This window comes from Beta vulgaris, chromosome 1 (genome assembly GCF_026745355.1).
Source record: "Beta vulgaris subsp. vulgaris cultivar EL10 chromosome 1, EL10.2, whole genome shotgun sequence".
Classification (NCBI taxonomy): Eukaryota; Viridiplantae; Streptophyta; class Magnoliopsida; order Caryophyllales; family Amaranthaceae; genus Beta; species Beta vulgaris.
The window spans coordinates 24,666,793-24,682,286 of NC_079202.1; the positions used below are offsets into that span (position 1 = coordinate 24,666,793).

A 15,494-nucleotide genomic window follows, 5' to 3' on the forward strand; every position below is an offset into this window, starting at 1 on the left:
TTTGTCTGCTTTATTTTTTAATAAATTAGGTAGTTACATTTTTTTCTATTTTTGTTGCCGTGTAAAATAGAGATAGGGCCACAGGCGCAAAAAGAAACACGTAATAACATTATTCAACAATTGATAATTACCTTCATGGTCCCTCGCCACAACACTCAAACCCACCCATCCTTCCTCGTTTAGAGTTGCGTCGGTGGTAATTTCACCAACTCACCCGATGGCCTGCACCACTAGTTTGGGCTCGATGCAGTTGGCCCACACGAACCAATGTAGATGCGTTGTGAGTAAGAGTTAAGCTCCTCAACTTAGCTGCCCATTTCTAGTTGAAAGAAAAATAATTGACTGAATTGTAAATTTTCACGGTTTTCTATTTGTTGTCTGCTTTTTTTTTAAAATAAATTAGGTAGTTACATTTATTTTCATTTTTCTATTTTTATTGCCATGTAAAATAGAGATAGGGCCACGTGCAAAGAAAATAACACGTAATAACATTTTCGAACAATTGATAATTACTGGTCCACAGAAAGGAAAAAAAAAACATTTTACATCCGTGATCACAAGTACACCGTCGAATTGCTTTCAAAGAATGACCACAATAACCTTTATACCACGTCAATACAAAAAATCAAGTTAAGTCCATTAAGATACACGTCTCGGCGTCTATAATCCTTTACAAATTGTAGCTGACATCTCTCGACACTTCTCATGTATAATCAGCTCATTTTGGTTCAAATATTATCCAGGTCTTCTTGGCTGAGGTAACACATAAATCCATATGAAGATATGACCATCTTCTGTTGATCGCATATGCAGGGATTGCAACGTAATATATGTGTTATCTTCCTTTTAGGACGAGTCATCCCACAGTTATTATCTCCTTCACTCCATGCATTGCCCAAAATCAGTCAAATGACGCTGATCCTCCCCATTTTCGCACTCTACTCTCTGCTTCATCCACCTGCAAATAGCAAATGTGATGCGTATGCTTTAGAATAAAACAAAAATTATGTACACAGTAGCTGAGACTGGTAAGCACTTACTTCCTTCTTCCAATTTGTGAAAGCTGTAATTACTATCAAGATAATGGTTTGCAAACAGATTCCGCCAATCATTCCTCCCCAAACACCCTACGGTAAAAAAAATTATGAGTTGCAAAGTTGTAGAACTTGTCAAAATTAATATTATATAAAAAAAACTGTCTCCCAAAATTTAGCAGAATTACCATTCCTCCAAGTCCGTACTTGAATCCAAGAACAATGCCAGCAGGAAGCCCAAAAAGATAGTAACACGCAATGTTGATGTATGCAACAAGTGATTGCCAACCCGCTCCAATGGCAACCCCTAATGAAAAGAGAGACCATAAATCAAGATAGAGGTAACAGTGTAGCTCTATATTACGAAATAGATAGAGCAAACACAATCTCGTGGGGTGAAAGTTTTTAGAGGCTCAATCAGTCAATCTACTTGCCTGATAAGACTGGTTGAAGGCTATTGAGAAGAACTGTGAACGCCAACAAGATTGAAATCCTTGTAGTTTCCTTTGCCACAGCATCGCTTGTTGTAAAAAGGTAAGGGAAAGAGTCTCTAGTTGCAAGCACCACTAACATGGCAACAAACCCTATAGCCACTGAAGTTATTGAAACTACTGTCACCGAGATCTTTGCGTTTCTATAATTACCGGCTCCAAGTTCGTTTGATACTCTTACACTGTTATGAGCAAGAAACATACTCCCATAAGCAATTAGTATTATACTTTTGACATCAATATCAGAACATGTGTGATTTACAAAATACTCCTAATTCAATGCATTTTGTTTTACAGTCCTAATTCGTTACTTAACATCATACATATTTCAAGATTTGTCATTCTTAGTTTTGGTCATCAGCTTTTGGGATTTTACGAGTAAAGTCATGAAATTAGCACAAATTACCTGATCGCAGCATTGAATCCTATTGCAATCATGGCATCCCATCCTTGTAGATTCATGCTACAAACATGAGAAAACAGGTAAAGAGTACACAAAAGATCAAGGAATTAAATAGACAGACTTTGTCCCATGCCACTATTACATTAAATGAGAAGGTGCACTAATTTCTACCTTGATAAATGATTATAGAATAGAATACATAAGAAAGATTCACAATGTATGAAGGGGGCATTGCAGAATCTCACCAAATGGAGATGGCATCCACAGGTATTAAAGGGTCGGGAAGAGAACCTACGATAACCACTAGCACCATCAAATACCAAAACTCCAAGCTGCATAGGCACATGCAAACATGTCAGATCAACGATATGAAAGAAGCACATTAATGAATTTGGCCTGTGAATGCAGATGGCATGCACCAAAAATTCAATTGATGTTCTATAGGATCATGCTATGCCCTATTACTAATCCATTAGAATTTCACACAGAGCCATCAAAGAGAATCTTTACCCCTAAATCTTTTTTGTTCTCAAATTTCTTTATTGAAGATAATGGCTTAACGCCAGCACTGATAAGTGAGTTCTAATGAATCACCGATTCTGGATAAATATAGATTGACTTGCTAAACTTTATAAATTCAAGAGCTACAGAAGAAAATACACGTCTTCCGGGATACTGAAATTATACGTGTGTATTGAGAAAGGAAAGCAGTGAGATACCATAGCATCACAGCAGATGCCAAGGAGAGCTTCACAAAACCCCACAAGTCAGCAAATGCTAGCCAGGAGAATCCACTCCAAGCACCATCTGACTTAGTGGCAAAAATGTAGATAAGCTGTAGAATGACGATCAGCCACCATGATCCATTGAGCACAACTGCTGCTCCAGCCAAGCCCCACCCATACTTGAGCATAAATAGCCAACTAAAGAACACATGGATTACCAACACAATAGCAGACACCCACGCCATCACAAACACTTTCCTCTGTGCTTGCAGGAATTTTTGTATAGGGAAATGGAAAGCATAGGCAAACAGTTGAGGTATCATCCACAAAGCAAATTTTCCTGCAGTCAGAAATCGCCTTCTTAGTACCATATGGCCATCAGAAAATTATAGTACCATTTTACAGGCAATCTAGCATTGGAGCTGCTGAAGTTGCCCTAAAGTCATAAACAATTTGAGCATACAATCCAGCATAATGATTTTTTCTAATTTTAACATGTCAAAGGTAATTGATACGAGCAATGAATTAATCAAGGTGGGAGTGTAAATAAAAATATCACTTAATTCAATAAGTAGATAGCAGATGTACATCCTTGACACCAAATTTTTGGTTAGAAAATAGGAATAAATTGATATATAGCACCGGTGTGTGACCAGATAACTCTTCCATGCACGCATTGGATTTGATTACCTAAAAGTTATTGACCCACAACGAACAAGTTTTCATGATGAAACTATTGAGATAGCATCTTGATTTTTGTCGAGAACTATGCTAGCAAGAGTTTGATTTTCACGATTAATGTATATATATAGGAAAAATTGATTTAAATAGTCCCAACTATCGTCTTTTATTATTCAGTCCCAACTTTAACCCCCTCTTTACACTGCTGATCCGAGTGGACCGCTGACTTGCTAAACCGGTAAAAAAAAACCTTTTTTCCTTTTTTTTTGACCTTTTTCTTCTTCCTCCTCTTTCCGTCTTTCTCTCTCCTTCCTCCTTCCTCCCCTTCCCCTGCCACCCCACCTCATCCCCCTTTCTTCCACCCAAACGACACTTTTCTCTCGGCAACTCAATCCGCACAAACTCAAAACCAAAACCAATTTTAATCTCTCGTGGCTTATCTCTCTCACACTCGAAACCTCAAGCCCATGAAATCCCTTCCCCATCCTGTCTCTTTCTCTCTCTGCAGCTAGTGATTGGATGCTACCGGCGCGTTTGTTGTTGGTTACCGGTGATGGGTCGCACAACCTTTGTTGGTGATGCGGCTGTGAAAGCGACCTTGCTCGCGTCTCTCTCTCTCTCTCCTTTAGCCGCTGCTTCTCTGTCTCTCTCTCTTCTTCTTCTCATTTAGTGGTCGGAAGGGGATGGGTGGCGAGGGCAGGGAAGTGTTTTGGAGTCAAGGGAGGTGGGGGAAGGGGAAGGGTCTCAGGGGCTGGGGGATAGGTGGTGGGGCCCAGGAGTGTTTCAAGGCACGAGGAGGGCTGGCTAGGGGGGCAAGGGATAGGAGGGGTGGCATGGGAGGGAAAGGGAAGGTGGAGAAAAGGAGGGTAGTGGAGGGGAAAGGGAGGGATTTCAAGGTCAGAGGGATGGGTGACATGGGTAAGGGCAGGTAGTTTGAGGCGCGGGGGGTGGCTTGAGCAAGGAAAGGGCAGGGGCAGCTGGAGGTGGGGGAGGGAGGTAGTTGGTGGAAGGGGAAGGGAGGGGGTTCGGTGGCAGAGGAGAGGAGGAGGGAGTAGTGAAGTAAGGATGAAGGAAGAAGATAGAAAAACAAAAGAAAAAATGGCAACTGCTAAAGGTGTTGGGACTGCTACTGTAAAACTCCTTCAAAGTTGGGACTCAACAATAAAAAACGGTAGTTGGGACTGTTTTTGGTCAGTATGCCAATAGTTGGGACTGATTACATCAATTTCTCCATATATATGACACGCCCCTTTAATTATACAGAGTATCATGTAAAGATGATAGAATAAAACCGCAAAATGAGGCATTAAACAAACCATAAGTGATTTCATAAAACAAACAACTAGTATAAACAAAAGAACGTGACAATTCGCACCAGACGGAACATATGACCTACTCGGGCATGACAATTGTCTGCTAGGCTCATTGTTTACGGAGTTCTACCCAGGCATTAGTTTGTATGTTCAAAACTTGTTCCAATGTTCCATCGTCATGTATACGTACATATATACTGCACAACTATTATGTATTTATACCCTAATACACCAAACACACTATACTATAAATGTTCCAACAGTTCTACCATGATGTCATCCTTCTTCTTGTAAGATTGAATCATTAGAGAGAATATACATTTTAGAAAGAATAACTTCCAAAGTGCCATTTTCGGAAGCTTAGTTAAATGATCATATTGAGATAGATATGATTGGAGGAACTATGATCAATTTAATAGAGATGATCACATTGGGATGAATGAAAAGTTTGACCATCTATAATATTGGCCAGACCCAAGTAAGTACTTAACCAGAAATATGAGCCGCTTCTGCAATTAACATGGCCTTGGTTCTGAAGATGAATGCGATGGTAAAATTCAAAATTAAATGCCATTCTAGTCTTGTTAAGTTTGAAATTGTGAGTAATTAGGAATATAGTTGGTTATCTTTGCATATTATTAAAATAAGAAGTAACTTTGGTGGTGACCATTTACTTATCTTCCATGCTGCTTGTTTCCTATTTCTTATCACCGTCTTATGGTAGAATCCATAAACAAGTAAGATTATAAGATCTTGTAAGTCCTATGTGTGATAATTTATGCAGTTTGTATTTACAACTTTCATTATACACCCACGTATACCATGCTCATGGTACACCTAAGGCTACTTTTTGTTCATTGCTTATTTGAAATTCTCCAAATAAGAAAAATTATATTCATTGCTAAGCAATTATGCTCATTTGCCCAAATGCGCAAGTTTTGTTGCTCATTATTTCAAATTAGCAAACACTTCTACTCGTGGGAAAATGAGCAAACACCTTTTCCAAATTAGCAAACTTTTTTGCTCATTATCTCTAATGAGCACAAGTGTTTGCTCATTTTGAAACTCTAATATTGATTCTAAAACTATGTCCACCATTAATAAGCTCTGAAATTTCGATATTTGTTTCCACCAATGATGTAGCTCAATTTACTCAAATCATATTTTCCAATTCATGAGTTTGATTTTTCACGAAAGAAAGAAATTCTGGAGATAACAAATAAAAGATGGGAGAGAAATCTTTGGGTAAAAGAAACATTGGAGAGAGAAATTCTGAAATACGAGAAACAATATAGGAGAGAGATTTCTAAAACTTGTTTTGGAACTTAAATCATCTTTTGCAATTATCAATCATTAATAATACCACTAAAGAATTTTGGAAACTTTAGTATTGATTCTCATATCTAAAACTAATTCTACCACTAATGGAATTTGAAACTCCAATATTTATTTCTCCCGTTCATTAAATTAAGTGAATGTCGCAAATTTAGAGGAGAAAGAGACACAATATAGAGAAATTGAAGGTGAGAAACAATGGAAGAGGGAGAGAATTATTCAGATTTTTGGAATTTATATTGAATAATTTGGTACAAACATTAATGAGGAAGTAAGAGGAAAGAAGAGAGAAAACTAGGTCATTAGCAATGAGTAGAATTTTCCTCATTTGGATAATATGTTATAGAATTCTCCGAGGTTATACCATGAGCATGGTGCATTCGGTGTACCATGAGCATGGTGCACTCGGGTGTACCATGAGCATGGTGCACTCGGGTGTACCATGAATAAATATGGAAGAAATGTAAAACATTGCAAGTGGTATTTTCAGTTTATGAATTTGAGATGAGATGGCTTAATTGAAAGGACAATTTTACCCTACGGTAGTTGGTGAGTTGGTAAACCGCTAATTCGTTTAGCACTTGCACCTGAAATTGAATTAACAGGTTCTAGATGTGGGATAACTTGAGGATTCTTATAAATCAAACTATCAAAGTCATAAATTAAAGAGTATTACTGCAGAAAGATCTCTGATTTAGAGATAGAAGAGACCACTAAACTGAGAGATCATATCAATAACATTAATGGGTTGATCACATAGATGTCAATCTTAAATTTGAAGAAAATAAAGCCCTAATTTTGCTTGTTTCCTTCCCCAAAAAGAAGTATAATACACTTATGGCCAGTTCACTTCTCAAGAAGTTTACCCTCCCCTCATTGTTAATAAGCATGCCGGGAGACAAAATTAGAAATGAGCAATTTGGTACATGTAGTACTTCCCCATTCAAGAAGACCATCATGCTTTTGTTGAAGAGGAAAGAAAAAAAAGGGAACATTCAAAGTAGATGGACAGAAAAATCTAGATTTCATTCTAGACCTAAAAAGGATGATAGTGGTAATTTTAGATACTATTATGGGACGCTTGGGCACATCCAATATGCTAGCACGGAGCTCAAAGATATGACAAAAATGAAAATGTCGAAGATAGAAGAGGGGGAAAGTTGTACGTCTTGACGTAAATTTTGTCCTGAGGAGGTTCTAATGGTTAAAGATGAGACGATGTGTGAGGAGAACAGGGTGCTAGATTCCGTGGGCTCCCATCATATTTGAAGTAAAGAAGATTTTCTTAGCCATGAAGTGTGTGAAGACATATATATTATTAAACCTAATGATGAGAAGATTAAGGTTAAATGAAGTGGTGAAGTCAAAATTAAATTTCGAGTTAAGACTCTCAGAAAGTCAAGGCATGTGCCAAGACATGAAATCTATATAATTTCTTTGGAGAGGTTCGAAGAGTTGGCCTAGAGTAATAGCGCCAAAGATGGTGTTATGAGGGTAATTTAGTGATTGTGAAGTTTAGAAATTCTGAAAAATCAAGAAGCATATCACCAAAAAGGATAACTTCTATAGATGATGTGGATAAGTGAGCTTAAGAGGGAGTTTGGTGGGAAGAAACTTCTTCGCTAATAATTTTTGGAGTCCAAAATGGACTAACATCATTAAATTATAAGCAACTTCGTACTCAGCGATGTGCAAGTGATAGGTATACAAGCATTGCTAGGTTGTCTCCCTAAAGCAATGCGATATGACTTTGCCTAAATTTGGCATCAAAATGACTAAGGGCTTATAGGCAAGGGAAAATAAAGGCATTGGATAAATCACACATGTGGACGAACACCAAAAATATGATCTTGATTCATGTACCTGAACTAACCCTACTAGGATTAAGGCTTTGACATTTGTGTTATTGTTGTTCTTGTTTAGTAGTATAAATGCAACATTGTTTGTAACTACATCATAAGTATATAATTCTTTTACCTCTCAATGTGATCTACATACTTGTGCATTTGAGGAACTTATTTATCAAAATTTCTAAGAGTAAATTACTACAATCAATGTGATGGGCCATCGGTGGAAACTCCATGTTTTCAACACAAGGCTGAAATGTTCTTCTAGTTCTTTACATTAGTCTATGTTTGAGAATGGTGTGAAGTGAGAGCCTTTGTATGAGGGAGAACCGCCATGTGTAGTATCAGCCCCTTTTTTTAATGATATGTATAGATACTTAGATATGTTAAGATTATAGCATTAGCGGATATCAAGCCTTAAACTTTAAATACAACCACTTTGGTTTAAGGGAAGCGTAAGTCTATTGAATACAAAATACATGCTATATGCGTTTCCCCTGTTAAATGCAAGTTAATTTACGAATTTTAGTATGAGATTATCTTTCACATGAAACTCAATTGTAGAGGGGGTAAATATTTCATTCAATAGAATTGATACCATCTATGTCGACCATCAGCCACCAGCCACCACCATCTCTCTTGTCAGCAACCAACCACCGACATTTAAAAAAAAGTCTCGAGTTTTGACGATGCAACTTCCCTCTATTTCACCCAACCTCCTTTAAAACAAATCGTACGCACTACTCTTTTCCGGCGTGCGTCGCAGCAGGGTCATCCCCCCTTCATCCCCTTTCATTGTTAATCGATGCTCCCTTCACTTCCTTCCTTCACTTCCCTAGTTTTCTTTGTGCTTTAATTTTCAAAACCCTCTCTCTCAATGAATTTTGTCCAATTCTTCTGTCCCAATTTCTACCCTTTTTCAGGTCGTTTAGTTGCTGCTCGATCGAAGTTCGAATATGAAAATTCAAATTCAAAACTTTTCGTTTGGAGTTAGTAATGGCTTCTTAAAAGTTGGTGAGTTCTACAACAATCGGAAAAGGTGGATTAATTTTCCGGTTAAGTTGATTGATTGGGTTTATGGTACCCTTCAAGATTGTTCAAAGTTGATTGAATTTGAGCACTGTAGACGATTTGGTTGTCTTTGGTGGAAAATTCAATCTGGTTGTAATCGATGGGGGTAGCTTTTGAAGTTAAGTGTGAAGATTAAAGGTTTATGGTATTCAGTTGTTGTCCCTGCTTTAAGTAGTGATAATTCATGTCGCTGAAGAGGAATTGAAGGTTGTTGGTTTTGATGGTGACTGCCATAATGCCTGTTTGGATTCTTTTTCTATTCTTTGGCACGACATTTCCCCTTCTCATGATAGTGAGCTCAAATCAGAAGTGAACGCTCCGCTCATCTTAGAAAATATGGAGGTTTGCTCAAGTCATCCTAATTTAGAAAGCGAGATTCATCATGTTAAGGAACCTAGTATATTGAACTGTGTCCCTTTAGAGAACGGTGGTGCTATCAAGGAGAAGATGTTAGCAAATCTGGAGAGGTTGCCGGGAAGTGTTGGTTTGAGTGGCATTGCAAGTGCTCTTTCATTTGCAAATAAGATGTACATCAGAGGCGGAAGTGCATTGTGTGTTGACGGAGATGAGGGTTCTTCTTATGCTATAGGAAATGGCACAATATTAGATTCAGTTGGGGTTGTCAGTGAGGTTTCAATTTTGTCGCATAATTCAATTATGAGCAATGTGTGCTGAAATCTTATTTACGGAGGCTAGCAAAGAAAAATCAATGTCAATTGCTTAATCATCTTGGTTTCAATCGTAGCATGGAGAAGAAAAATGGGATTCAAGTGTCAAAGAGGCGAGTAGTGTGAGTCATCCCAATAGTTAATTTGGTGTCATTGATTCAAAATCGTCTTAAGGAGTTCATGAGTTCTTTTGTTATTTAGTTTGATGTTGTCTTAGTTTGTTGTTTTTCAATCAGTAAGCTTGGCTGTCTCTCGGTTCTTCAATGCGATTGTTATGTTGTTTCTTGCTCGTTCTAGTGGTGATATTTTTGAGGGGTCTTTGTTGTGTTTGGAGCGTTTTGGTTTGGCGTTTTGATGTATTTGTCTTTCAAGACGTTGTAGTTTTGGTACTTCATTGTATGCCTTTAACTCTATTATGAGTTTTAATGAAATGAACTAATTTATAAAAAGTAAAAAAAAAAAAAGGATTGATGCCATCTTTTTTCTTTAATTTTTTTTCTGAGGGAAAAGAAAAATTTATCGTAAATTACTTTTTCTATGGGAAATAAGACCTAGTTTATAATATCAATAGAATAACTATTAGATTTTCAAAAGAAATTATAATTAGATTTATGGAGTTTAAGCATGTGGAAATATGGTTGAAATGACAAAAGTTAAATTTTAAGGAATTTCAAAACTCCCCTACAAAAAAAATAACAAAAAATGGATTGAAAGGATTTACAATTTACCATTAATACCTCACAAGTCATAACCTTTGTAAGTGATGCTTAATTCTCAGCAATCGCAAGTCCCAACGAATGATAATCATTTATCATTCATTGAAAATATAATTCATCAAATGGATTACTCCCCTCAACACAAAAAAAAAAAAAAAAAAAAAAAAAAACAAAAAAAGATGTAATAGAGTACTGCCCGAAATAAAAGAATGCCACAAGTCAATAATGTCTGTCTTCTACCAAAAATAATAATGATAATAAAGATTCCGCCACATGCGGCATGAATAGTTGAGAACCCACATTGTGCAACCGAATAATGCTACCAATTTCAACTAATGCACTGTCAAGGGGAAAAAAAAAATTCAACTAATGCACCATTCTGCTTAAGACCCGAGATAGTATTAATTATTAAACGCGATAAATATTTACCAGCAAGTCAACAAAGAAAAGTTTACTAGAACAATGCTGCAATATTATTAATAATGATGGATCGATGCCCATTCTTTTTTTTTTTTTTTCACGATACATTCCTTATCTTTATTTACCCCCCTCTTCTGGATGAGGAGCTAGCTCATGTGGTAGAGCACTCCCCTCTGATTTTTGAGGTCAGGGGTTCGATCCTTACCCCTAGCATTATGTTGGGGTATTTCCTTAGCATGCTTTGTATGCTTTACCAGCCAATGTGCTGGTAGTTCCTACGAGGCTAGTAGCCTTGGTAGGGGTTAGCCCTTGGGCTGACTTAATTTCCCAATCAAAAAAAAAAAAAAAAATTTTACCCCCCTCTTCTTCGGGTGTGTTCTACACTATGAAAATATCCCTCCTTTGGGATGGAATGCCTGGGTAAAGTTGAGGTTTCTGTCTCCAGTCTTTTAATAAAATTTCAAGCTATATTCATAAATTATATCAACACTACACTCATAAAATTGGATAAAATGGGATCTGCAAGTTTGTTGTTTTTCACCCGTCTCGCACGTTTTTAAACTTAAATATTTTTCATTTTATATTAATAAAAATTATAATGATTGAATATTAACATAGTACTAACTAATCATGAATAGTGTCAAGATTCAAGGTGAGAAAGATAAAAAAATAGAGGGAGTACTAACTAATAGCTCACATCATATCTACCTTTTAAATAAAATAACAATTGATAACCAAACAACAAATTTATCATCTAAAACTATGTGCCTTGATAAGTATCAAGGATATTATGGGTTGAAGGGAGTGTATTTTAGTAAAAATTATAACAATTGAATACTCCATTCGTCTTCTTTTAGTTGCTACATTTACTTTAGCACACAGACTAATAAAACATGTGGATGATCATTGAAAAGTAGAATAATAATGCATAAAATAGATGTCTTTTTGTGTGATGAAGACAAAATAAGGGTATTAAGGTAAATAATATGTGGGCACCACATACTAAAAGTAGAAATATTAGGCAAATGTATCAACTAAAAAGAGACATGTCTAAATGGTAAAATCTAACAACTAAAAAAAGACGAAGACAATATTAATAAAGTATGAATTGAGACAAATCTAACAAGACCCTACTTGACTATAATTTTTTCTTATAAACTAAAAAAATGTAAGAAGATTCATTCTCTAGTGTCAAGATTCCATGTGAGAAAGATTAAAAAAAAAAAAAGAGTACTTATTATTATGTCAAATTCATAATTCTCAAATAACTTCTTTATTATAATATGATCTCACGTATATGTTAAAAATAAAACACTCATCTAATTTTATTATAATTATAAGCAAGTTCCAAAGGTGTAAAAGTCATATTCTTTTCGAACAATGTAGTAAAAATTATACTTAATTTATATTGTATAATCTTTTAAGGTTATCTACTAAAAGCTAAACTTCAATTTTTTTCAAAATTATACTCCTTGCTTGTGTCTATTTTACTTGCTACATTTGCCATAAATAGATTTACTTGCTACATTTCTTTACGTAACCATAACCTACAAAGAAGCACCAATATTCCATTTATTTTTGTCATCTTCCTACAATAATATCCATATAATTGTCATTTTTCATAAAGTTATATTTTGTGCTATAATTGTCATTTTAATAAAATATGTGAGTTTTTATGAATAATTAGTTGTTATTAGTGCATTTTTGTGCTCAGTGGTGTAGTGGTGTGCCATCCCGAATATAAGGATATTGCCTAAGGTTTGAATTATCATTCCAACGGGCATTACTTCTAGTCTGTTTAATCTTGTACTCAGCCTCTAAATTAGTGTGCCCTGCAGGCTAGTATCCTAAATTCCTAATAGGAGTTGGTCTTCGGACTGATTATCCTTTCTAATAAAAGAAAATTTACAGCAATATTGAACTCTCCCAAAAGTAGGCGAAAAACATAGAGAAAAACTAACCAGCAGCTTGCGAGATTTCTGGCGTATTCCCAGAGAGTTGAAGAATGTAAGGCGAGTATGTATAAAGTGGGGTCAGCAGACAAGCAGTGGCAAATAAGATAACCCATGATCTCTGCATATAAACCCCTAACATTTTGGGCTTCCCTGCACCAAATGCTTGCCCACATAAAGTCTCCAATGCGCTGCCCATTCCAAGCTGTGTTCCAAAAAATAAAACCCATTATTCCCAAGTTCATATCAATTAATTTTAGGAATTACATTAAGCAGTTTATTTCAGGAGAATTTAGGATGAAAATATATTGAATGGAACAGGTAATATAAAAAAGGTAACATATTGAATAACAAAAAGAATATGTCGAATAAATGAAGTAATACTTCATACTAATTAATTAATTATATATTCCTTTATATTTTTCTTGTTTTTGAAAGTAAGTATTACATTGAAACAAGGAAACAGTCTATTTTACTAACTTTTATATTGTTCATTATCCAAATGATACTCGTGTAATTTTTTTTCTTCCTACTTTAAATGTACATGTCCTCTTTAATTTTAAATATCACTAGTATTTGGGCCCGAGCGTTGCTCCGGGTTCGTACTGTTTTTCGAATTTGATATGCATTTTTTTCATTCCAATTAAAATATATTAAGGAAAACTCAACATTTAAAAGGTACAAATATAATAATGTAGACACTTAAAACATGATTAAAAGTTGGTTGAGATGGTAACTGTATCATGCTATAATAACAAGAGGTTACGGGTTCAAATCTTGTTACAATCTAATTTTATTTTTGTTAATTGACATGCCTTGTGTATACATTGGACAACTCTAATGGAGTAACAGAGATGCCACGTGGCGTGCATACATTGTCACGCACACCTTTTAATATATTTGTATAGATTCTTTACATATTAAATATCATTCTTTACATATTAGTTTACATTATAATGATTGAATATTAATAATTTAAACAGATCAAACAAAACCCCACATGAATCATACACTATATTTTTTCTTATATATTGAGCAAAAATTTAAAAAATTATTTTTAATTATAAATAATGTCAAAATTTCAAGTGAAAAGAGGGAAAAAAAATATACATTTAACCAGAAAACTAATACTCCTCTGTTCTTCCTATGACTCTTGCGTCTGCCTATGTACTTTTTTACTATAAAAATCTTTCATCACATGTGTAAATTTATAGTCATCAAATATTAATAAAGAACTCACTCAAATAAAACAAACAAGACAACATATGTATAAATTTTTTATAATTGTAAATAGTATCAATACTCTAGACAAGACTACATACGAAAACAGAGGTAATACTTCATTACAGCCTCCTTAAATACATGCGATATCGAACATTTTGCATTTTTTCCTTTTAAGTAAGATTAACAAATATTCCAACGGTTATAAACTGGACAGTGGACACTCCTTGTTTGGTGGGTCCGACGTACCAACCACAAAGTTCTTATAAAAAAAAAAAAAAATATCCATTTCTCTTTTAAATAGGAATGGATTGAAGCAAGGATGATTTAGTAATAATTAGCAAAATCTATTTAATATGACTAATTTCTTAGCACCATTTCCACACGACAAACAAAATATTTCAATTATTCATTATTATCAAATCTTCTATAATCTACGCAACCACAAAGTTGTTAATTATTAATTAGTTATTTCGAAATCAACTCTTAGCAACTGTTCATAACAAAAACTAGTTACTTATGCCACGTTCTCAAGTATACCATTGACAAGTAAAATCAAATTGGGCTACGACTACGAGGGGTTAAATGTCTTACGACTGAGAAGAAGAAAAAAAAAAAGCAGTAAAAATAATAAACCGAAAAAACGCCAAAATCAGCAATTAGTAAGGAGATCCAAAAAATTTACCATGACTCCGAAGCCAAGACCAGCGATAACGGAGTTTTCGACGGAAACCGCAGCAAGCTCAAGGTCACCGACTTGGCCCGCAAAAGTCTGTGTTAGAGCGCCCATTGAGTATTGACATACAGCTGTGAAAATTGCAGGCCCGGCAATACTCCATAGTTTCTTTGATTCGTGATTGAATTCCTTAATTAGACTTAGCTGCTGCTGTTGTTGTTGTTTTTGATGCTCTAATTCTAAGGGTAACAGTGGATTTTCATCTTCTGTTTTTTCTTTCTGCATCTTTTCTCTCTATATTTTGAAATTCTTTTTGTTTTGGGTGTGAAATATAGTTGTTGGCGATGCTGGAATTAGTGGGAGGATTTTTATAAATTGGTCTGACTTTTGAAATTGAGAATTGTATTAGAATAAAGAGGTTGATGGGATCGTGGAATTTGCTTCATTTAAGTATTTGTGAGGTTTGTCAGAGTTGATAGTAGACAAATGTATTTCGTGAAGGGAGCAGGTAGGAATGAGAGGGACTTGGGAAAATAATGTCACAACTCACAATTGATCATGTGAGGTATGACCGATTGACCTGATGACAAACTTGAAAGTAGGGCTGGCCAAAGTGCGTCTGAACCGCACCAAATCGCAATATATTTTACGATTTGCGTTGGTTTGCAGTTTTGGTTATAATTTCAAGCAAATTACAGTCTGCGGCTTGGGTTGGATTCTAATTTTTGTAAATCGAAACTGCACCGTAAACCGCAATTTTATTGATTTTAATTTTATTTGTTTAAATACACTTGACAAGGTAGCATACAAATCTCTATTATATAAGGGAAGGGGGAGCAATGGTGTCCTCTTTTGAAATGCCTATTTTGCCCCTCTTCCCATTATAAATTACAATTTCACTTACAAATCAAAGGCGGCTTCAAACAAAAATACCAAAAATA

General features: G+C 35.4%; 1 protein-coding gene across 1 annotated transcript; it reads right to left on the minus strand.

Annotated features, from left to right (window-relative positions):
• Positions 1-476: 476 nt before the first annotated feature.
• On the minus strand, positions 477-15,143 carry LOC104898970 (protein DETOXIFICATION 33). The gene is made up of 9 exons (XM_010686112.4): positions 14,563-15,143; positions 12,666-12,861; positions 2,648-2,993; positions 2,174-2,260; positions 1,932-1,988; positions 1,469-1,707; positions 1,223-1,341; positions 1,041-1,127; positions 477-958 (listed from the first exon to the last, which is right to left on the minus strand). The coding sequence occupies exons 1-9, from the start codon at positions 14,836-14,838 to the stop codon at positions 902-904; spliced, it is 1,464 nt and encodes a 487-aa protein (XP_010684414.2). The 5' UTR covers positions 14,839-15,143; the 3' UTR covers positions 477-901.
• Between the last annotated feature and the right edge of the window lie 351 nt (positions 15,144-15,494).